Raw genomic sequence first — 24,777 nt, forward strand, 5'->3', positions numbered from 1 at the left:
TCAAACCAAAATACTTAGATGTTATAAGGAGGAGTGGATGTTATAAACTTAAGAATTTGTTTCGCAATATTTTGTGGTATTGTGATAAGAAATATTATGATTAAAAAATACTATTTATTACTTATTTTTGGGAATCTTTGGTTCTCCATGGAAACTCATCCATAGCAATACAAACTTTAATATTGTTTTTGAAAACATTCCCATGAATTACTTAAAGAAGTTTGTTTTATGTCACCAAATTGCACAGAGTGACTTAATTTAACCATATTTTCAAATTTGCTGATATTTATTGACACTTTAGTGGGAAAAAAAAGCATTCATAAGTGAAATTTATTGTGACAACAATAAATCTAAATTCTTATCATGATGATAAATGTTTCACAATAAATGATAAACGATACAATAAATGCCCACCCTTACTACTAAGAGGGTAGTTGAATGTAAAACTGTGCAGGCTTCGAGGCAGATGAGAGGAACTGATCCCACTCCATGGTACGACACTGACCAACAGTGAGACAGACAGACCAACAGACAGACATAGAGACAGCATGGCCTTTTGTGTCCAAAGACAATAGGTAACTGTCTCTCTATGGGACGGGCTGATCTTTTTCATTGCTGCTAAGTGCTGTGGAGAAGCACATAGGATGAAAGAGTCAAATCAAAGAGCGAAGGGGAAATAATGACGTGAAAACTCTTGATAGTCATCGCTGGTTTTGATAATTGTAAGAAATCATGCATCAGCATTCCTGGTGGACTTGGAAAATCTAAAAATATTTTTTCCTCAGATTCTGAAAACATTTAACCCCCAACTACGTGTTTACTAAGCAGGGCTTTCGATCAAAATCAAGACACTGAACTAATAGCCAGTAGAGACATCAGCCAGAAGCATAAACAATGGCTATTCTTAGAAACTTAAATGAATTACAGCTCCAAAGATGTAGGGCAATTAGATAATCAAAATGTATTCTGCGCTTTGGGGGCACAAAAAATGTGCAAATGGTGCACCAAGTGGGTGTTAAATCTGAATATATTTAGCAAGATGGAAACTTTTGCTTATTGACTGGCAGAGAATCGAGGTATGTTATGTAAAAGTGAACTCTTAAAGTTGCTTGTAGCATTGATATTAATGCAAAACATAAAGAGTTATGAAACAGAGTGAGACAGACAGATATTGTCCCCTGGTAGTTAGGGATGTTCCATGGGATGGTGGGTAGCTGGGCCCATTAGGCAGCTGCTCAGGACTTCGTACAGTAGATCTATTCTCCAACATCCCACCCAAGAGCCATTACTCATTACTCACGCCTCTCTCTTTCCTCCTCTGCCACTCTTTCTCTTTCTCTCCCTGGCCCCCGCTGGTAATGTCACGCAGAGGAAACGTGCCAATAAAAGAAAGAAACACTTTGCAGAGGGAAATGAGCATCAGGAGAATGTGCCTCGGCGAAAAGGGCAAGAGGATATTTAGGCGGGCAAAAACACACACAGTGGGACATTAGCAAACACACATTATCTACCACAGACGGAGAGAAAAGGCTGCATATCTGAATATCAGATTTTATTGAAGAGACAGATTGAGAGAGTCTGCTAGTCACATTTCGGGAGACTAAAGAAGGCTTTCGGCACAGTGTTTAGTCACGATCACTTTAAAAGGTAGTTGAAAAGGTTGCCAACAGCAGTAGATCTCTGCTCTGTCAGCTTCCTGGTTTACACCACTCTTCATTACACAAAAAGCTTCAGAAGCAAAGGTTGTGTTTTAGATAATAAAAAAAAAAGTTGTTGAATTATTGAAATTTCTTTACAAAAGCATACGCCAAAAAAACACAGTTGTAGACAGCTAGGGTGTCCATTAGCAACAGCTGCTTAAGCATCATAAGGAGCAGAGCTTACAGGGATGTTTGACTTTAACACTAGTGCCAAAGTCAGACTATTAAAAGTCAAGTAACTAACATTATTTTAAACCATTAAAAAGTCAAGAGCATTATTGGCTGCATGTTGGCAGCTAATGCCAAAAAGCAAAGAAACATTTTGGGGGGAATTTGAGAGTCACAAATTTTCACAGGTTTCAATGTAAACTCCGTGACGATATTTCCACACAAGCAGTCCTAATACTTGATACTTAACCTACACACATACTGCAATCAACTCAAACTTCTTTTATGCCATTTCAGAAGGAACTGTTGTATCCAACATTTTGGTGAAACACCTGATATCAGCCTCTGCTGATCATGATGCACGAGAAATTGAGAACACTTCTACATTTTGGCTATAGTCTAATCCTAATGTTAAGTCAAGATGATTTTTCAAATGTAATAACTAAAGGATATCGGAATTAGACTTAACCTAATTAATGGTAACTGACATTTAAAAACTAAAATGCTTGATTTAGACTTGGGGAAATTTTTTTTAATGACTTTTGTTAAATGGACAGGAAAGAGAAGCCAAAGACTTGCAACAAATGGACCGAGACCGGGAATCGAACCCGGGACAACCGCGCCGAGGACAGCCTCACAATCACACGAGTGCGCGCGCCACCAACTAAGAAATCATCCGCCCGATTTAGAAAATTTTAATGACTAACATTTAATACGCTCCGAAGAAATCTGAACCGGGAAAAACGCCGTGTTGTCTAACGAGATGGATGGGTCGAACGTGTTGAGGTGGATGGCTGATACCTTGAAGATTTAAAATTGTCTAGTTAATTGGTCAGAGTTAACCCGTGTCTGTGAGACAAAGTCGGCTTTTAAAAGTAGAACGACTTTCATTCAAAGAGGCCCCAACACATTGAGTCAACAAAGTTCAGTTTAAACTTAAAGCGCACGAACACGCAATAATAATTAATTCCTGACAATTCATCACCACGCGCCATTAATTCTCGACACAGCTCAGCCGTCTCATTTTTCCTGAGTGAAAAGTTTAAACCAACTCACCTGGAGCGGATTCTCAACAATCTGCGCTCGCAGAGCTTCGGCGGAAATTAAAGGAACAGTCGCGTTAAAATCGCTTGAATTCTCCATTTTTCTCCCTTATCATGCAGCAAGGAAATGTTCCTCCGTTAGAACTGCCGCTCCCATCACATCCTTATCTCCCTAAACGACCCCCAAAGCATCCCACGTCCGGAGTCGCTCCAGTCGAAACTCAAGAGGAAAAGTTCACCTCTGATGTCAACCCGGATCAGGAGTTTGTGAGGGGTTCAAGTGCGCCTGGGAAAATTGAACTCTCATACGCAAAACCACAAAGAAGACGCGATGGTTGCAATTTCTGGATCAATTTATCACGTCTTCATTCTTACGGAGAAGAATTTTGTGTGCATAATAAAATATTTTTTAACCATAGCAGCACAATTATTGTTTCTAAATGTTTCTGTAGCAATAAATTTGACATAAGCATTTCTAGTGTAGAAAATTTAGACACACACATCACCTCCAAGAACGAGCAATGTGCAAAAATAACTGCATACTGTGCAAGTTGCTGTTTTGCATAGTGCTTACCTGGATGTAAGGTTATTGATCAGACCATGTTGGACGGAGATGATCAGAATGTTGAGTTACTTAAAAACCCCGATTCACCCAGATTCTATTATGTAGTAATCAGTGCTTTTAAATGCCAATAAAACTTCTGCCAGTTTTATTGGCAGAAGTTTATAACGCTGGGGTTGAAAAGGAAAGTGAATTTTATTTTCTGTTTAGCACATCAGCCGAACCTCCCGGGTATTTGGAACGGTGCGTTGCGGAAGCTGTGAAGAAGCAGTAATAATCTAAGGACACAAACATCAAGGCCTTCATAGCACCACTTTGATTTGTGGCTCTAATAAAATTTTTTATATCATTTCCATTCGGTTCTATAAAACCTCCTAAATGGGTATGAAGTTTTCCAACAGACAGAACAACATTTTTTATGGAACAGTTATGGTGGAACAATGGACATCATTTGCTTCCCCTATCCAAAACCACCATTAGTGACAGTAATCCTCAGTAGTTATTTTTCGTAGCCGTAACATTCACTTACTCTACTTCCAATAAATTCAAGCTGCTTGAGGTATGATAAACACTTTTTGGTCCGCACTGCCCACACATATAGCTTTCAACATCCATTTGAATAAAGTGACTCCTGTCTTTTAAAGGGGCAGTGTCATGTAAAATCAACTCTTTTAAGTTTTACATCGTCTTATAATGTTATTTCTTCATCAAAACGCATTGGTGGAGTGTTGCCTTGATTTGTGGCTGAGCAATGTGCAGAAATAACAGCATATTGTGCATAGGTTATTGATTTCATACATGATTCAGAAATCCTTTAGTGGCAACAATTCAGCTGTACAAAATGCCTGGGTGGACCTAGCCCCGCCTTCGAAGACAAAACTCCTCATCAGAGCTACAGTTTCCGAGCTTCCGCCTCACAGAGCAGCCATAGCCCACGACTCTCCTACCCAGACTGAATAGTCTAACCACCAACAATTAGCAAACACTTAGTGGAGCTGCGCATCTGCTGACCTCATTAGAGAAGCTACTTCTCAGTGCAACACTGGTAGAAACGTTGTTAAAGGGTTAATAGAGGAGCCATGTTGTGATAACTTCCTGAAGGTGGAGTTTCAAAAAGAGCAGTTACCTGATTATCATGCAAAATGGCACTACATGCAAACACATAATACATTTAAAGCTATAGGAAGTCCTAGCTAAACCTGTTCCATCTGCTGGGCACATTCAGGACAGCAGGGAAATCAAAGAGACACATGTCAGTTGCCCACACAGTCCAGGCAGCAGAAAATGATTCAAAGGAGCTACAGTGTTTCCCACTTGTTGCTAAACCAGTAATGATCTCCTCTACAGCCAGCAGGAGTGGCATTGTGGATGAGTATGCATATTCATGCCCCTCTTTCCATTTGGGAAGCTCATCAGCAGCTACAGGGATGACAAAACAAGAAGGGGCGATTATAACAAAATGAGGCTGCACATGTCGATTCAGGTGATAATTTCTGTTCTGCATTTAGAATGGGTCCAGCTGCGGCTGCTGGTCAAAGAGACGGACAGTGAAACGCCGTCGTTTGTCTTTCATGGGTTTCCATTGATCCCTGCTGTGAATAAAGGAATGATGAATGCGATTCATCTTCTATGTGGCTGTGTTTGTAATATAAAATTCAGATCTGGTCTGTTGCAGTATGCTACCCAGATTTTCACTAAATTGTTGTTTGATTCCAAACTACAACTTCTTTTGCCATGAACATCAAAGTGAATAAGTATTTTTTGTTTAGTGAAAGCTGATTAAAAGCTGCATTAATCCAGAAATTCTCCATAATTTTGAGTTTGTGTTTGAGTCGGTGCTGTTCCCCTGGTTTGTGTGCAGCCATGACACAAAGCCTCATGTGAATAATATTGAAACAGACAATATCGAGCATTTTGAAATACTTTGTCAGGATCAATCACTGGCTACTTATGCCTGTGTGAAATAGTTTCTATAAACATACTTATTCAGCTATTTCAAAAGATGTTGTAGCTGTTTGAATAATTTAGATGCAAAATTGACAAGTGGCCAACAGGACCTTGGCAGGGTCTTCCAGTCTTTATAAATAGCCCAGAGCAACGCAAATAATTTAGTTTGGATATATTTTTAAGTTAAAAACAAAAAACGAAGGACTTTTGATGTTTCCCACAATTCAATATTTCACCTGAGGGAGAGAAACTGTCAGAACAAGCAGAGTTTTCCTGAGGAACGTCTGGCTTGTGAAAACACAGCAGATCAGCTCCGAACTGACAGCCAAACATGCAACAAGCTGACGCAAGTACAGAAATCGATTGAAAAAAAAACTTTGCATTGCAAGTGTATCTTCCTTTTCTTTTGAAAGATTTCCGCCTGCTGCATACGTTGTTATGTTTCCAATTTTTTTCATGGCGACGCCTCAATATTCAAAGCTCTGTTCTGTGACGAACAGAGGTTTGCTAGATACAGAAATGACCTCACTGTCATCTGTTCAGAAAAGAAGACTGGGCAACCAAATTTGTACTCCACCAGCTCCTTCAACACCGTTAAAAAGTCACATAAATTAAAAATCATAAATAAAAAGAACAAACAAAAAACCCACTTTTATCTTATGCGTTAAAAACTACACAAAAGCTTCCATCATGTTGAGTTTAAAAGTCTGATGACCCTGGGATAAAAATAGTTTTTTAACACCGTTGGCCGGTCAGGGAGAAAGTTTGGAAAATGTTTAAAGCAAAGTTAGGTTAAAATACAAAACCTTCAGGTTTAAACAAGCTTGAAAAAGGAAACTACTAAGAAATGTCTAAGAAATGCCCACTTGAACCAGACAATGAGAACATTAGTCAGGGAAACTTGTTAAAAAAACTGAATTATTTCTGTTTATTTGCATTTTTTAATGGATTTATTGGGTAAAAAAAGGCTTATGTGGTTAAATGAGAAATCTGTATAAAATGCCATTTTTTAAAATCTGAATAATTGATTAATTGTCAGAATAATAGATAGATTAATCGATCAGTAAAATAATATACTGTAAGTTGCAGCCATTCTTAGTATATGTGGGGCAGTGGGTGATTATTTTATTTGTATTGTTTCTGTTGTTGTTCTGTCTGCTTTTTATGAACCATATTTGTGGCTGAACAAATAGGATTGTTTGATTGATTAGTAAAGTGGTGAACTAAATGGGAAAAACATCTCAAAATATTTGGCTGAGCCACTTTAGGGGATCACCAGGCTTTCAGGATTGTAATATTGTTTCATTTTGAAGAGTATATACCACATCTTTATTCAACATCTTTTAAATTTTGGTATAGGTTTTGCACTGCAGATATATTTAACCAGATTTAGGCTAAACTTCTGCATCTCTACAGTTTTAAATGGCTTTTTTTTTGTTTCTTCCTTTATATAACACTTGTACTCAAGCTTAGCCCGCATGAAACTCGAGTCGCCAGCCACAGAATCAGTGGTACTTATGTCTTTTCACTCAGCAGATGTGGCTTTCATAGCTCTGACACGCCGACCTGTTGAGCAGGATCTGTGACTGAAGTCCTCCCCCCACCCAAACAACACCACACTGAGCCTCCAGTTAAAATAATTAACTGAGCTTTTGCTGCTCTTTTAGATGTAGCGGAGTAATAATTGGGTATTATCTTTTTTCTTTTTTTTTTAATTGTCGCAAGTGCTGCACCTGTCTAAAAGCATTTGCCTTCCTCCACTCATTAAATCGGCCATTTTTTTCTCTCTCCCCTCTTTAAATTCCTTATCCAGCTGTAAGTCGAGTTGTTGCCGCTTTAAATTTCGATGTCAAAGCACATTTGATTCATGCCAAGCATGTAGACCTTAGTTAAAAGGCGGATTTATTGTTTTAATATGTTTGGTGTATAATTGCTGTCGTTGAAGGTAACACCGGGAGTGAAGCGGCTCCTCCAGCTCCCATCTGTATTCATTCTGCACTCGGTCCTGACTGAGTCAGCCAGCTTTCTCCGCCATAATAATCAAGACCCATTTGATGTGATTACTGTGGCGTGAAGCGGAAGAGCCAAGACGGCTGAAAGCACATTTTATTCCATATGTCAGAATAACAGGAGTAAATAGATTCCACCTTTTTATTATTTCTACAAATCTCCCAGGAGCCTGCTGGTTTGTCCGTCAGAGATGCTCTCTGGGTGAAAGCTGAAGGCTTCAGTGAGACTTCAGATGACGCTGACGTTTTCAGCCACGAATGAGGTCAGCACGTTGTTGAACCTTCACCTCTGATGAAGAAAGCCTGGAAGAAATGAGATACATTGGGCAAAACTTTTTTTTTCCTTTCGCAGTTATACGGCACTGTCAGTGTTGATTTTACAGTTAAAAATGGTGCAGGAGCCAATGTTTTACTGTAAAAGAAAAATGTCTTAAAGGGGCAGTATGGTATGTTTTCTATTTTGTAGCACAATCAAGTACCTATGTTAACTTTTGTTGTTAAAAACATGCTATGTATATGAAATATGACTTAAATAAAATTTGACTTTATAATTTAACGCCTTGAAATTGGGTCGCTGTCCTTTTTTTTAAAAAAAAACTCCTGCTTTGTCTAAAACTCCTGCTTTAGGAAGTCATCACAACATGGCCCCTCTATTAACCGTTTAACAACATTTTTGCCAGTTGATTATTTAGAAGTAGCTCACATAATGAGGTCAACAGATTTGTAGTTCCACGAGATGCTTGCTAATTGCTGCTAGCTAGTCTGAAGGAGCTGAGTTGGGGAGAGCTGCTCTGTGTTGCAGAAGTTCAGAAGCTTGGAAAATGCAGCTCAGAGAAGGAGCTGCACCTCGAAGGCGGGGCTAGGTCCACCCAGGAGTTTTGCACAGCTGAATGGTTGCCATGGAGATTAAAGGGTTTCTCAAATATGCATGTAAGAATCAAGGCAACACTCAAGGTATGAAGTGTTAATGTGAAAACATGATGTGAAGCTCAAAAAAGTCAATTTTACATAATACTGCCTTAACTTATGGGGGAGGGAGGATTTTTTGTTTCCTAAAACGAACATGAAATTAATCTATAAAATGAATGTACAATGTAAAATGTACAAATTGCAGTTTTCACCAATTAATTTATTTACAAGAACTGATTAATATACTGATTTTTTTTTTTTTACAGTGTAAGAGTAAATAATAGAAGATATTTGTGAGGGGAAACAGAAGATAGCGTGCTCCATGTTAAAGATGGTTAAACACAACAAAGAAAGAAAGTGAGAAAAAGTTTGGCATGATAAAGGTAAAACACACACACTGAAAGATTTACTCGGCAAAAATAACTCCTACACACTTTCGCCTGAGCCCGCACTCCAGGATTTAAGAGAAAGAGGCCGAGCCGCAGTCTTATATTTTTGTCTCGGTGTAACTTTCTCCATTTTCCGGCCTCTGCCACTTTGCTTGCGCCATCGTCTATTTATGTATTCTCTCTGCTCAGTGCCTAAAATAATCCCACTAAAAGTTTAAAGAATATGGACCTCTAGAGGGATAAATGGTATGTCATATGCTGGTATGAATATTGAATATGGCATGCGAGCATCAAGTCTTCTAACCTTGAAATCTCAGTTTGTTATTGAATGCATTTTGTCCCATTACATCCACAAAGTAGATGTATTTTATTGGAATTTCATGTGACAGATTAAGAAAAAAGTAGAGCTTTATTGTGAAATGGAAGGAAAATTATGCTGTTTTTAAAGCAGGAAGCAGAAAGAAGGCCATAGTTGCAAGAAATCCACATGAAGTGCTTTCTTTAAAGCCAATTTGAACAAAATGGGCCAAAACTGAACCTTTCTTATTTTCCAAGGAACATAGTAATCTCAGGGTCACCCATCAGAACACCACAGCATCAGCAGGGACAAGGAAGCTGGTCAGAGTTGAGAAACGGACAGATGGAACTAAATCCAGCCAATCCCAGACAAAATTATTAGTATTATTATCTTTAAAGGTCGACTTCTAAAAGCCTAAGCTGGGACTGAGTTGGTAAATAAGCTTTTATTAAGAGGTCATTGGTTTCCTTTGAAAAGCAGCATTCAGTTTTTATGCACCGCAAATCTGCAACAAACGTCCAGAAAACTGCAAAACAGCCGAAACACTGAGTTCCTTTGAATCCGGGCTAGACCCCCGCCGGTTTAGAGTTGCCTTTGATTCATAAGTACTGTAATATTGAGCAACATATTTGATGTATATTTTCTCGATGATGGCATTTGATAAAATATAATGTTTATTGCTCATTTCATAATTCATGACTGATTAGGGTGTAAAGCACTTTGAACTGCCTTGTTGCTGACGTGTGCACTCCAAATAAACTTGAATTTGAATGTAACGCTGTTGTTTATATTGTCCCTGCTCAAATCAATTTGAAATAAATTTAAGAAAACTGTGACTGTCACAGACATGAAACTTGTGTTGAAGTTCACTTTCCGGCAAGAGAACACTGAACATGAATCCAATAACCATGTGCTGGCCCAGTCAAAGTATATATATATATATTTTTTTCCAAAATCCAATTGATAATTTGTTATAAGATCTAAACCACGGCTATTCACAGATGTTCTTCTTCAAGGCTGAGAGAGCTTGGTGGTGTGCAGCCCTACATCATTAGTCCATCAAAGGCAACACTAAGACAAACTGGACAACAACAACATGCAATCATAGGCTGGGACCAGAGGTCATTTTAGAAACCAGGGCATCTTTGGAGAAACCAGGATGCAAGATGAGAACTCTGAGACTCCTTATAGTCCAGCGCACCAACAAACAACAAAAGCTTTACAGATGCTTTCTGTCCAAGGAGTGACAACACTTCTGGAGAAAATGTAAAGTCCAGCTCTAACTAGTGCTTTTATGTAGTAGTTTTCCATTTGAACTCTAAAATCCATGAGGATTTATGAACTAACTTCAGATAAATCTAAATTCTGTTGTTGCCTAGAAACAGGTAAACCAGCTTCCTTTTAGTTTAATAACTTTAAATTAAACCCACTGACAGTTCCAATGGCTGTGATTCATGTTTGCCTCATCACCTTCACGCTGGAAGAGATGGAGCCAAAAAGAAAATGGAGCAGCTGGGCTGAAATATTTCAATTACTCAAGCAAAAACGACAGCTTTCAAATGTTTCGCTCAGTTTCTACAAATCTCAGACCAACTTTTATATTTCTAGTTCTGTCACAAACCTCCACAGATTTTCCTTTTGAGTTGCGGTGAAGCTGAGGATTCCAACTGTGGCTCGTGTTTGGCGGACAAAACGGTTGTTTCTCCTTTTCTGCTGTTGTGTTGGCAGAGATGAACCACGAAAAGGAAAAGCCGACAGTCACGTTCTGCATCCGTTCACACAGGGCTTCCTGCAAGTCTCCATCAAGAGATAAAAGATGTGAATGAAAGCTTGCCAAGCATGTGCAGCATATTAATGGCTTTGATTTGAAATGTAGGAGCCACTGCACTGAGAGAGAAAAAGGCTCTGATTGCTCATTTTTCTCACCAAAGACCTCCCCTCTTCCATTCATGGGAAGTGCCACGTTTCACACGGTCTGATGTACTCTAGCGTTTAAAACCATCTGTTCTGACTTTGAAAAAAATCTCTATGTATTTATGCCTACATATGACATTACATCAACACACCTCGACTTTGACTAGAAACAAACACATAACCTTTTGTTTCTCCCCATCTGACAGCTACTTATAATCAAATTAATCGTCTTCTGTTTTAAATCAGTTAAAATGACCAAAACAATTAAATTGTTTTAAGTCTGAGAACAGGAAAAGAGAGAATTTTACAGAATCTTGCATTAGTCTTTTTAAAGTCAGAGATTTACATGCGCTAAAGTTATTTTTTGTTTCATTTTAAGAGACCAGTAGTTTCATTACTACTGATTAAAAGTAAACTTTTTGTGATGAAGATTCAACACTTTTCGGTCAAATCTACGCTGCAGTGAAACCCCAAGGTCAATGCTTCCCCTCTGTTAAAACTAAACAAATCAGATTTAGACACATGCCATGTCACACGAAAGAGTAAAATAGCTGCATGAAAGGCTGTCCTAAAAAGTAAAGTGCTAATGTCAACAAACCACCACCATGTTTGACAACCTGTGTGCCGTTTTTACTGAAATGTTGTTCGCCAGATGTATTTTCTTGTTAATTTGCTTTCATTGATAATCTCCTGGATGAAATTAGACTACTCAAAACTAGCACGCCGTGACAAGGCAAGGCAGCAAAATATCGCTGGATAATTTCCCTTCGAGAAAGCCTTTGCTTGCGACAGATCCACAGAGACGTTGGCAAAGAGCTTTGAGGAATAGTTCCTCCTCCACAAAGAGGTGCATTAATCTCAACCACGTGGGAGAGGAATGAATCAAACGCAGCGCGTTTCCACAAAGCGCAGAAAGGGAAGGCCACAGCCTGTCGGCTCAAACAGTCACAAACAAACACACACATAAGTCTGGGACAAAGACTCGATAAGCGTGTGCTAACGTCTTCACCCACGCTAATGACATCTGAGGAGGTGTGTTAGTGTGTCATCAGCCTCCGTTTATGTTCACCTGGATTACATGAAGAGACACAGACAATAATTTCCACTCGCTCTCTAAATGTTGGCCACTGGAGGCCATTGAAGGGCCTGAAAATCCTGCTGGGAAATATATCGAATGACAAAAAGGACGTTTATATAACATTACAAAGTAATTAGTCGCACAAATAAGAAGCATTTGAAGACAAAAGCTGTTATTTTATGCAACTAATCAGGAGAGAGTAAGTTGTAGGCGTGTGCTGAAGTTCTGTCAGAGCTTTTTATGATAAGAATACTCAAAGCAGCTGAACACATCCCAGCTTCCAGGATGAAGAATGATTACAGCCGCAGAGCTCCCATCCGTTAGGGCCATTTACAAGCTCTTCTTAACTTACAATTGTTCAGAGAGAGAGAAAAAGAAATGTGATGAAATATTAATGCACTGGTTGCCTGGGAGTAAAAAAAAAAAAAACGCAAAAGAGGAAGATCTTAAACTCTTCCAGCGCAGCCTCTAGCTCCTGTTTATGTTTCCAAACAAGCGTTGTGTAACACAATACAGCCAGGAGAAGATTGCTTCCAATGATCCTTAATGTGTTCTCCAATGAAACTAAGGCCTGAAGACTTAAAGAAAATGGCCAGTGAACGACACCATCTGGATGAGAGTGGAGGGGGTAAAAGGACTGCTGTGGACTCTTATTACAAGTCCTCAGAAGTTTGTGCTGGTAATGGTTTGAAAATGTTTCTTTTCTTCAGACGCTGAAACTTCTCACACGAGCGCCGCCTGAATGTTTAGACCAGGTGTTTGTGAATATGTGTGAATGACAGCGGGTCAGAGAAAAACTGGTCAGGATGTTTAAGAACGGCCCAAGAGCCTCGTCTTCCACAAACCAGAAGCTGAAATATGCACTGAAAGAAAAAGTAATTCTTTGAACTAACTAACTTAGACATTTTTTCTATTTGTTACAGGTAATTTTATTAGTTTCGCTCAGGCTATAATTCTAAAATCTGAAATGTAGCTCGATCAAAACCTCTTCAAGCCATCACCCAACTCAAACCCAGAATCAACAAGTGGACATGAAATTCTGAACTGCACATCTTAATCCAGGGAGCGAGATAAAAATTGGGGTCATACTTTGATCAATTTTGCAGTGTTCTACACATACACTTGATCACGAAACAAAGGCTATTGATGAGGCAGAAGAAGTAATTATTCATGTTCAATGATTAAACTCTGTTCACGCTGGGGGGCAATTTGGTGCATTTAGGAAGTTCTTTGCCTAAATGAATTCCTCTGCTTGGTTCAACTACAGCTGAACCTCTAAAGCTGTGGGTAGTTTTACTGCATCCGAATTATTATTATTATTATTATTATTGATAAAAATGGGGGGAGGGAGGGACAACAAAATAAAGTGATGAACAATTTTAGAGACTCACATTCTTTCCTGTTTGACTGACTGGTTAAACATCTTTCATTCTTTGGTCATAAATAACTGCATTTATGTAGAATATGTAGAATACGTTTTATTTTGTGGAAATTCAATTCTTACACCACTTCCTTTTCAAAGACACTTTCTAGGTGAATAATTCTAGGAAAGGTGTCTCGGCTTCATGTTCCCCCCCTGATTCAAGCTTCGGCATGGGTCCGTTTGTGTTGGGGCGTTTTCATAAGCAGAAGCCGGCGGTCTGCAGCGTGAGCCGCGTCGGGCTGTGTGAGAGAAAACCTTCAGTCCTTGATCCATGAAAGCCAGGCTGCTCCGCCTCTGTAGCCCTGGCTTTGTGCTCAGCCTGCCGAGGCCGTTAACGATGCAGCAGGTGGAGGTGAGAACACCTTCCTTTCTCCCCCCTCCGACACATCAATGTCCACGTTTTTAAAGGAAGAACTGCAAAGCGGAATCTGCGTCATTTTGGCTCGGCCAGTTCCCGAAACCCCCTGAACGTAAAAGTGTGCCGATGGGTTAATGCATCCTGGGAAATGGAGTTTGAGGAGGCGCGGAGGAATGGTCAACTATAGCAGCAGAAATATAACAATAAGTACCTTGGGAAATATTTGTTAAACTTTACCACATTTTGCCACGTTGCAACTACAAACTACAATCTATGTAGTTGATTCTGTGTTGATCATTTGCCAAGTCACCAACAAGCTGCAGCTGTAGGGTCACGATGTCTCACTGTGTAGGAGACAGGAGGGGGGGAATTGATTTCATATCAGATCGAAAGGCTAATAAACAGATTCATAAACACAAAAACGAAGGATATTATATCCATTAATTTCAATTTGTTTCAGCTAGATTGAGGGCCGGCAAAAGACAATGCGAGCTAAGCGGCCACCAGGGGGCCCCCAAGAGCACCAAACTAGCATGGTAGACAAATATACATATATTTTAAGCAACATTGAACATTGCAGACTAAATGCTATTGCACATGGAAAAACAATTTATGTATTTAAATTGTTTTGGCTGCTGGCCCTGTAGGGGGAAAATAAGTTATTAAATTTAGTGTTTATCAGCTACTCTCAAATAGTTTTAAAAAAATGGCCCACTTAATTACTACTCTGCATTTCAAACTCCAAATGATTTTACTTAAGCTTACTCGTGTAAGCTTAAAATAGTCATAATAGCACTGGTATAATGTATGCTAATTACAAATGATGATAATGAGATGCAGTAGCTTAGGAATGATAAATCATCTGGTGTTGACATGTTGGTAAAAGAAAAAAAAAAGATGCTTTGGGCCCCAAAAAGGCTTGGACCGGCCCTGGCTAGACTTATAAACGCACAATATAATTCTAGCAATTTCCCCCCAGTGATTACTGCTTTTATTTATTTTTAATTTTTTTTCCCAGTTAACCAAAAATGCTTTCTCAATTTCAACTGAAGTTATTTCGTTGGGTTTTGGTAATCTATGTGTCATGAAACGGTGTTGTGTAGGTGGTGAGGCAGACGCTGTAGACCCAGGCTGAAGTAAGTAAATGATTTTAATGATGAATGTCCAGTGCAACACAGTCCGACATGGTCCCATACAAACGGGCAGCACGGCCGAGCGGAAGCCAGGGCTCGACGCCGGTAGCAACCGTTAAACAACGGACGAGACGACGGACTGACAGGCTAGACGCCAAAAGAGACGAGGACCCGACCAAGACACAGACACACAGGTGACACTAAATACACAGGAGGTATTTAGGGAAACTAGAAACACCTGGGAGTAATCGAGGGGAGAACAGGACAACACGGAGACACAGGAAACTCAAAATAAACACACAGAAAAACACGGAACACGACACTATGATGACCTCGCAACGTAAATGTTTTATTAATGACGCATTAAAGTCAAAACATGTTGAGGGGACGCTTTAAAAAAAACAACACCTCTTTGGTTTTCGGTTGATGACCTCTAGCAGGCGCTCTGTCTGCTTTGCGCGCCGGGTTAGTTGGTGATTCCCTGCGCGCCGTGGCTGAGCTGCGCGCCTCGCCCCTTCAGCACCATGCTGAGATCACATCGGGAGGGCGGTGCAGAGGAGAGGAAGAGGAGGAGGAGGAGAGAGAGAGAGAGAGAGAGAGAGAGAGAGAGAGAGAGAGAGAGAGAGGAAGCTACGTGTTGCTGCGCAGCAACAGATAGAAAGAAGACCCAGAGAGGAACACAGAGTGGAATTCCCCACTGCTCAAACAGAAGCGGCTGTCAGGGCGTATCAGTCCTGTTTTTCATTCCTTTCTTTTCTTTTTTTTTTCATTTAGGCTGCCAGAATTCACAGAAATAAATCTACAGCCTACCTGTAGCTGGAGGCGCTGCCAGCCCCCCCAACTCCACGAATGAAGGCTGTGAGAGCCGACAGCTGCAGCAGCAGCAGCAGCAGCACCAAGCCTTCGGGTGCATTCAGACACTGAAAGGAGCGGATAGTGTTCTCTGTCTGGAGGCACCGCTCTCTTTAACAGCGGCTCCTCTGGAGCGGTGTCGCCCTCTTTCTGTTTGGTAGAAACTGGAACCAGTTTGGAGATCGGAGGACAGAGGTCCAGAGGTTGCCCTCTGACTGCGATGAGCCGCCGCTAAAAATGAAAAGTGTTTCGGAGAAATCGGTGAACCGATCGACCGTTTGAAGTAAGTTCTCTTTGTTTCAACAAGCTCCAGAAACAAGCAGCTCTTCTTTGTCTTTTGGAGTAGAGGCTTGGAAAGCAACGCGTTAGTTTAGGTATCTAAGTATGGAACCAGTTAATTAAAGCATCAAAGCATTATCACTGGTGCAGTTTAACTAACTTATGCTTTCTCCTTGTCTGTGAACGTGTCTTCTCCTTCAATGTGTTTGGTCTGCCACTCTGTCTCTCTTTGTTTTTTTCTTTCCATCCTTTCATTTTGTGCGCCCCGCATCTCTCTCTTGCTCTCTCTCTCTCTCTCTGTGTGTGTGTGTGTGTGTGTGTGTGTGTGTGTGTGTGTGTGTGTGTGTGTGTGTGTGTGTGTGTTCCCCTCTTTCAAGGCATGACAGGTCAGGTCCTTAGGGACACGACCGCCGGGGCTCCCATGGACGACAAAGCGGGCATCCGCATCAACGTGGGCGGCTTCAAGAAGCGTCTCCAGTCGGACACGCTCTCCCGCTTCCCCGAGACCAGGCTGGCGCGCCTCCTCCAGTGCCAGTCCAAGGAGTCCATCCTGGAGCTGTGCGACGACTACGACGACGCGGAGAAAGAGTTTTACTTCGACAGGAACCCCGCTCTCTTCCCCTACGTGCTCAATTTCTACAACACGGGGCGGCTGCACGTCATGGCCGAGCTGTGCATCTTCTCCTTCAGCCAGGAGATCGAGTACTGGGGCATCAACGAGTTCTTCATCGACTCCTGCTGCAGCGGCGCCTACCACTGCAGGAAGATGGACCAGGACAGGAGCGACTGGGACGACGGGAGCGACGCGGGGAGCACCACGTCGTCGTTCGACGAGCTGCTGGAGTTCTACAACGACGCCACCAAGTTCGACAAGCAGCCGCTCGGGAGCGCGCGCAGGCGAGTCTGGCTGATGCTGGACAACCCCGGGTACTCCGTGGCCAGCCGCATCATCAGCGTCCTGTCCATCCTGGTGGTGCTGGGCTCGATTGCCACGATGTGCATGAACAGCATGAGCGAGTTCAGCGTGCCGGACAGCAAGGGGGAGCCCACGGAGGACCCGCGCTTTGAGACGGTGGAGCACGTCGGCATCGGATGGTTCACGCTGGAGCTGGTGGCCCGGTTCGCGGTGGCCCCCGACCTGCTGCACTTCTTCGACCACCCGCTGAACGTCATCGACCTGGTCTCCATACTGCCGTTTTACCTGACGCTCCTCATCAACCTGGTGGCGGAGAGCAGCCCGGCGCTCGCCAACCTGGGCCGGGTGGCGCAGGTCCTGCGGCTCATGCGAATCTTCCGCATCCTGAAGCTGGCCCGCCACTCCACCGGCCTGCGGTCCCTGGGGGCCACCCTCAGGAACAGCTACAAGGAGGTCGGCCTGCTGCTCCTCTACCTGGCCGTCGGCGTGTCGTTCTTCTCCGTCATGGCCTACACGGTGGAGAAAGAGGACAGCGAGGACCTCTCCACCATCCCCGCCTGCTGGTGGTGGGCCACCGTCAGCATGACCACCGTGGGCTACGGAGACGTGGTGCCCGTCTCCATCCCGGGCAAACTGACCGCTTCGGCCTGCATCCTGGCCGGCATCCTGGTCGTCGTGCTTCCGATCACGCTCATCTTCAACAAGTTCTCCCTTTTCTACAAGAGACAAAAGCAGCTGGAGATCGCAATGAGAAGCTGCGACTTCGACGAGGGCGCCAAGGAGGTCCCCTCCGTCAACCTGAGGAACTACTACGCGCACAAGGTGAAGTCTCTCATGGCCAGCTTGTCGAACATGAGCCGGAGTTCTCCGAGTGAACAGAGTCTGAACGAGTCGTTACAGTGAAGCTCGGCTCGGAGCTGTCCGGGGTGCTGACCCCCGGAGGAGGAGGAGGAGGAGGAGGAGGAGGAGGAGGAGGAAGAGTTCTGCTTCTCACAGTTTGCCTCCCTGTAGCTCAGTGCAATAACGTGTCAATGTGTGTGTGTGTGTGTGTGTGTGTGTGTGCGCGTGTGTGTGTGTGTGTAGGTGTGTGTGTGTGTCAGTTCCAGTGAGACAATATAAAGATCACGTGCACTTTTTAAAGGAGCAACTCGGTTTTGTTTTACGTGGGGTTCTGTGAAGATGTGAACCGTAATTCCTGTTGTGGAAAGACGTCACGTCACAGTGAGTCTGCGGGAAAGAGGAAATCCTCAGAGCGACTGAAGGCTGACAGGAAGTTACTTTTACTATTTCAAAAACAACTCGACCCTCAAACTGTTCATGTCTTTGAAAGTCAACAGCACTGTGTCATTGCTTTTTGTTTTTCTGCAGTCAGTCCGTCTCCGAAAGCAGAGCTGGGAATGAGCGTTATGATTTTCGCTTTCGATTAGATAGAAGCTGTCATATATTTTCTCCATGTTAAATATTCAAACACAGCATATGATCACAGCTAGGCGTTTTGCAGCACAGATGTGAAGTGCGTAAAAGTGGGATGTAGTGGTGAAGACTCTTAAAGACAGGCTTAAATAAAAAATGCGAGTGTATGACAAAAAAAGCAAATTTTTACAGACCAGTGCACTCGATCTGTGCGAAATTGTTAAAAAAAAACAAAAAAACAAGCAAACTGTAGTGATTTGTGTGTGAAAGCAGCACACACTGCACCCAGCCTGCCACATCTGGCTTCCTTATCTGTAACTCCGATCCTGACAACACTGACGCATGCTCAAGATATGTCTGTTATCTGAGGAACCAGGTCTTCCTCAGACATTGGCTCATCACCTATACTGAGCCACAGCAAAATATGGGTGACACAGCCAGGTCCAGACAGGGGCCAAATGAGGCCAGAAGACAGTAAATCAATGTCTTATGACCATATGCACTGACAGGGAAACGGTGACTAATTGAATGAATTTCATTTTCTACTTTCACAGTTTTACTTTAACAGTGAGTTAAAAATGGAGGTGTTGCATCTTCAGCTTCAGCTCAGCTGCATTAGAATAGGGTCACGGTTTTCAGCTGCAAGTGGCTCTCTGACTCTCACGTGATACATTAGGCTTGTAATATGGCCCCAATAATTTTATTTATTTGTTTATTTAGTTCATTCTTTTATTCTGTGCCCTTTATGAAGTAACAATGTCTTCCCCGGGTCTAGAACCGGCACTTCGCCAAACATTCCAAACTCAGCTTTTGACTTGGACACAGACCTGCTTCACTTCCTAACTAATGGACCTGTGGTGAACTAATACAAGGATGTGAGCAAAGTTATCCATGTGTGACTTTAATAGCGTTTCTAGTTTCATTGAAACACCGCCATTGTGAAATTTGTCTGTGTCAGCAGAGCATAGACAAAGTTTTGCGCGCATTTGTAAAGCTGGGGATGTTTTGGGTTTGTTCTCTATTCAAAGTTCCCAGCTGGGAAAAAAAAAAAACAAGATCAAGAAATTCTAAGTATGTATGAGGAGGGACAGGCAAATATTAATACACAGTTGCATCCCGTTGCTATAGAAATGTTCAGTTTAAGTTGTTTTAAATTGATAAATAAACAATTTCAAATAGGACTTCCTGCCTGACCTGCTGTTCACCTGTCACTCCTCTGAAAACCTTTTTCTTTCCTAAAACCTCACTGTGATTTGCTGTCGTTCTGCTGGTAAAGAAACTGCAAACGATTATATCTTCACCGGGGCCTCAGTTGAAGTGATCCAAAGTTTCCCCTGAAGGCCTCTTCATCAAAGCCAGATCACACCAAACACCGGTCCTCCTGTTTTTGTTGTCTTAGTGGTTCGTGTGGGCGTTAGTGTCACAGCGTCACACTGTTATCCACCGTTCAGCTGCACTTGTTCTGATAAAAAAACAAAAAAAACAATGAAATGTCCACATGAACCCCCTGGTGTTTCTCCAGCTGAAGGTAACTTGATGTGTAAATGTGGTGTTGCAACAGTACTTCAAATGTTCGGTCTAAACGAAATAACAAATTAAAAAGAAAAATCCTGTTACATTTCCACGTTTCATTCATGTCCAGAGCAGAGGGAGCAGCTCACTTCCTTCACAGCGTCACATGGAAAAGTTCTTAGCAACGACTGACTGACGCAGCGTCTTCAACACGCTGACAGCCACACCAGCAACCGCTCAGAAGTGACACGTTGATTAAATTCCACTTGCGGGAATTTGTCAGGATGTTTTTTAATTTTTTTATTTTTTCTTTGCTACATCATTACATTAGAGTTCATAAAAGCTATTTTACAGTTTTATCTTTTTACTTTACGTCAGCAAAACTATTACTCTGCTACCACCGTTTAAGTTATTCCGCCTTACATCAGAATTAAAGATGTGATAGAGAACTGTTATTTTTCTAGCTGTAAAATAAACCCAGTATGGGTGGTGAACTTTAGGGTTACATTGCAGGATTTGGAGCTGGATTGGAACGCTGCAGGTGTTGGCCAGAGTTTGACTCAGAATCATTGCGGGTCTGTTTGCTAGCTATTGAGTTACTGACAGAAAACTTTGTTGAAACTCGCAAATCATTTTAATAAAACCCAGAAAGCAGAATATGTGGAAAACTGTTTTGCAAAATTCAAAATAATCGATAATCCACAATATTGGATTCTGACCACTCTGGTATTTTCCAGTCTTCTTTGCAAACTTTATTATTGCAAAACTTTCAAGAAATGCATGAAGTCCTCTGTATGTATGACACGAACCTTAAAATAGGAGGCTAATTAACAACAAATATAAGGACGGTTGATTTCTACCTTGTTATATGCATCTATAGGATATGACTTTGTCTGTTTATATAGTCAGCTCTGAATAGTAGCTGCAAGAAGAAGAACACATAACTGATTAGTTGAATAGTTTAAGTTACTAAAGATGTCTAAAGATTGTAATTTTTAGATCTGAATATGCGAGATGGAGCCAAAAAAATAATTTATTTCCAGTTTTAAGCTAAGTTGAAAATATTTGCTTATTCCACTGGAAGAGAATGGCGTTTTGGTTCATAGCAGCCCAACCAGGAGTTTCTGCAGCAGCTGCTCTCAATATTCAACAAAGCGCTGACCAACTGGCATTGATTTCAGTTTAAAGGATAAAGAGGCAATATCTACAAGTAGCTTGCAGCACTAAAAAGAGTCAATATTTTTTTTCTTTTGGCATTTCATAATTTAACCTGGGTTAGCTTACCGACTTCCCTTTGAGATTTACTTCTACTTTACAGAGCTGCAAGAAGAAAAACACGTGATTTCAAAATGTAATCTGCTGATGCTACAAGCAAAATCTTCTGATTAATGCTGCATATTCCTCGAACAAACATCCGTATTTATCGGCCGTTCTCTCATCTCTAATAAGTTCAGTGAAACCTGTTACATTTTTTTCTCATGTAAAATAGTTTCTTGCAGTCTCAATTTGCAAACACAGATCTTCACAAAAGGAAAAAGAAGACACCAGGCTTGAAAGAACACAACGTAATCTTGCAGTTAGATTTCAATAATCACAGAAAAAAGAAAGCACAACAGCAGTTTTCTGTCTTTCATTTTACTTCGAAGGTCATCCTGAGCTCTTCTTCAGTCCTAATGAGAAAACGACGGCGTTCCAAGAATGTTTTCCACACATTTCCGGTGAGCTCGCCTCGATTGGGACTTTCCCTTAGAGTCCAATTAAACCTGCCTCCGTTTGTTTACGCCTAAACCTTTAAAGATTTCCCTCCTGGGAGAAAATCCACCGCACTGGTGCAGAGCCGGACCGCTACGGAAACTCAGCTATTGATTGTAAACGAGTTCAGAGGGACGACTGGTGGTGACCTTTCACCAAATCAGAGCAGAGAAACAACATGTGTCCATTTTCAGTCTCACGTAGAAGAAAAATGCAGAAGAATAGATTTTTGTTCTGTGTCACTTAGATCCAAATATTCTTATAATTTCTAAGTGCGTCTGTGCAGGGGCGGTCCTAGGCTGTGGGTGCCTTGGGTGAACAACTTTCAACACTCCCCTCCCACTGCTTTTTCAAACAATCACATGATTTAAATGTCCAATTGCCAGCTCAGCCACATTGAAAATGTATTTGACCATCTTATTTGTAAAACGTGGTGGTGTGATGAAGCACACTTTTACAGAGACTGAAGGCGGTGTGGTCGCTTTTAGTGTTGAAACTCACTCAGGTGTTTGATGTGGGGGGGGAAAGGCAGGTCTTCCTAAACTCATTTCGTCACAGACTCCAGCTAAAGCCTCGACACGATGGGAAAATTTTCATTTTCCGCTGATACGATCACAATCGTCCACCCTTAAATTAAAGTTCATCGCGCATGGAAAGAAAAAGAAAAGAGAGAGCAACATCCCTTCAGCTCCTTTAATCTTTAATCCCTCACATGTGTTCATCAAAGCTTTCAGAGGTGCGCTTGATATTCACGGTTAATTATCAAAGCGCAGAAGAACGTTTTGATGAAGTGCCTGTTGCTGTAACAGAGGCGTCCTACAGAAGCTCAACGTAAGTTTGTGTGGTTTATTTTTTCATTAGGTGTGAACAAAGTCGAGCAAAAGCAGCACAAAAACAAATTCTAAAAATGTGGGAAGAAAAGCATCATTATTAACAGAGGGTGGATGGGGAATAAACTAAGCTGGGTTTTTTTCTGTCCAATGGTGTGTGCGTGCAGGGTGTGTGTGTGTGTGTGTGTGTGTGTGTGTGTGGGTGTGTGTGTGCGTGTGTGTGTGTGTGTGAAAGCACTTTACACAAACACAGCAGACAGTGTGTCTAATGGGGAACTTATTAAAGCTGGCAGCACAGGCGTCATCTCCAGTCTGCTCTGTATTGGTGATTTAAACTCTGTTACTAAGCAGGCGTTCCGTGTTGTTGCACATTACCATCTGCTGCCATCCCTTCACTTTAAACAGAGTGGGAAGATTGGATCCTTTCAGCGGCCTCGTCTATTTCTCTCCCCGGCACTTTTTTTTTTTTTTGTTGATATCTTCCCAACGTGTTTCATCTGCGAGCGGCTCCAGAAATAGTCGTCACAGAGATCACGGCGTCGCCAATTATCACAGGTGAATCTCATACCAACACAGAACGCAGGTAATGCAGAGAAAAGTAGATCGATTCCAGACCAGGAGTAGAAACATTTAAATAAAACCCCTGTTAGACGTTTTTTAAATTTATTTATTTTTTGACCGGTTGAAGATTGTAATCTTCAACCAGTCAGATGATTCCAGATTATTGTCCTGTTTTTTTAAATCATCATACAATGCTTCAATTTGTTTTTTTCTTATTATTATTAAAGATAATTTTTTTATGACTTGCCAAAACTAAAATAGCTAGAAATAATATTAAAGGGGCAGCATAATGTAAAAGTGACTTTGAGCTTTACATCACACTATTCCCTTATCAAAAACATACTTGGAGTGTTGCCTTGATTATTTAATGCACGTTTGAGAAATCCTCTAATCTCCATGGCAATAACCTGGATGGACCTAACACCGCCTTCAAGGACGAAGCTCCTCCTCTGAGTTGAAGTTTAAAGCTTTCAAGCTTCTGCCTCACAGAGCAGCCCTCGCCTGCACTCCCCCACTCAGCTCCTTCAGACTAGCCAGCAGCAATTAGCAAAACACCTGGTGGAACTGTATACCTGCTGACTTCATTATAGGAGATACTTCACAGTGAAACGCTGGTAAAAACGTTAAAGGGTTCAGAGGAGCTGTGTGGTGATAACGTCCTGAAGGCAGAGCTTCAGAAAGAGCAGGAGTTTTTAAAGAGTCGGAGGATTCATTTCAAGGCATTGAAATAAGTACAATTTCTTCTAAGTCATATTTGATATATACAGCATTTTATAACAACTAAAAGTAACATTGTTACTTGATAGTGCTGTAAAGTGGGACTATGTGCCTGGAAAACACTATACTGCCCCTTTAAATATTTGAATGCAGATTTTAATACACTTTACCGTCTTAAATCCACCAAACTATAACTTTTAAACTACCACAGCTCATATGAAGCTCATTTGCTGCCCCAGATTTTGTTTTGTTCTTCTAGAAAGATCCGCCACTAATCTTCATCTACACCGGCTTTATTAATCAGATAATTAGACAACGGCATTGCAAGTTTTCTTCCTGATAATCCAGTGGCTACGTATTCTGCATATATCAGATAATCCTATTCATTTCATATAATTCTGCTTGTCTATATCCATTTAAAAATGTGAAAAGCATAAATTTGATCTTTTAAATACCTCCTGGGTTTCGCGAGGATTGTGTTACAATAACATAACTGGAATACTAAAGAGTTCAGCAGCTTAGCCGGGCTTAGTACCTTCAATTTGATAATTAGAAATTCTAAAAACATTGCAGAGCTGTCATTAGCTGTTAACTGGGAAGTTCAGAGTTTCTCCCTGGACAACAATTTGCATAAATCAGACATATGCGCAAGATTTATCAAGATAATTCAGCTATAGCGGAGGAGGGAAAATAACATAACTTTATTTATACTGGTTGTGCGAATTAAGCACAACCAGTTTAATTTGCATGTATCATTTCCCATTTCACTGTGTAGGAAAATGCTTTTATATGCATTTCATACTAAAAGATGATTTAACACTCCTTAAAAATTGCAGTTTCAAGATATTCAGTTTTTTTTTTCTTCAGCCAACTACTTTACGAATAAAATCAGGACTGCTGTTTACATAAAAACTTGGATTACAATTGAAACAAATATTACTGCAGTCAAACCGTGCGGTAACCACCTTGTGTTTAAATTCTTGTCTGTGAAACTGTGTTTGGCCCTGTTCCAGA

General features: G+C 41.3%; 2 protein-coding genes across 5 annotated transcripts in view; one reads left to right on the top strand and one right to left on the bottom strand.

The window, feature by feature from the left end:
* Window positions 1–15,870, bottom strand: part of nipal2 (NIPA like domain containing 2) — a 41,444-nt gene extending 25,574 nt beyond the window's left edge. For 2 of the 3 annotated variants that reach the window (XM_023331036.1, XM_014470399.2), the window contains exon 1: window positions 2,925–3,161. In XM_023331036.1, coding sequence (XP_023186804.1) covers window positions 2,925–3,011 — 87 coding nt within the window. In that variant the 5' untranslated portion in view covers window positions 3,012–3,161. Of the gene's footprint in view, window positions 1–2,924; window positions 3,162–10,646; window positions 10,823–15,741 lie in introns of those variants that run through there. The other variant, XM_023331035.1, reaches the window with a different exon arrangement.
* Window positions 15,871–15,973: 103 nt separating this feature from the next.
* Window positions 15,974–20,004, top strand: kcns2 (potassium voltage-gated channel modifier subfamily S member 2). Of its 2 annotated transcripts, none has more exons than XM_005817454.2 (2): window positions 15,974–16,066; window positions 16,440–20,004. In XM_005817454.2, the coding sequence occupies exon 2, from the start codon at window positions 16,442–16,444 to the stop codon at window positions 17,879–17,881; it is 1,440 nt and encodes a 479-aa protein (XP_005817511.1). In that variant the 5' UTR covers window positions 15,974–16,066; window positions 16,440–16,441; the 3' UTR covers window positions 17,882–20,004. The 2 variants fall into 2 exon arrangements, with proteins under 2 accessions (XP_005817511.1, XP_023186802.1); XM_023331034.1 differs by lacking the exon at window positions 15,974–16,066 and adding an exon at window positions 16,071–16,157.
* The last annotated feature ends 4,773 nt before the right edge of the window (window positions 20,005–24,777 follow it).

The sequence above is a fragment of the Xiphophorus maculatus genome, chromosome 3 (assembly GCF_002775205.1).
Source record: "Xiphophorus maculatus strain JP 163 A chromosome 3, X_maculatus-5.0-male, whole genome shotgun sequence".
Classification (NCBI taxonomy): domain Eukaryota; kingdom Metazoa; phylum Chordata; class Actinopteri; order Cyprinodontiformes; family Poeciliidae; genus Xiphophorus; species Xiphophorus maculatus.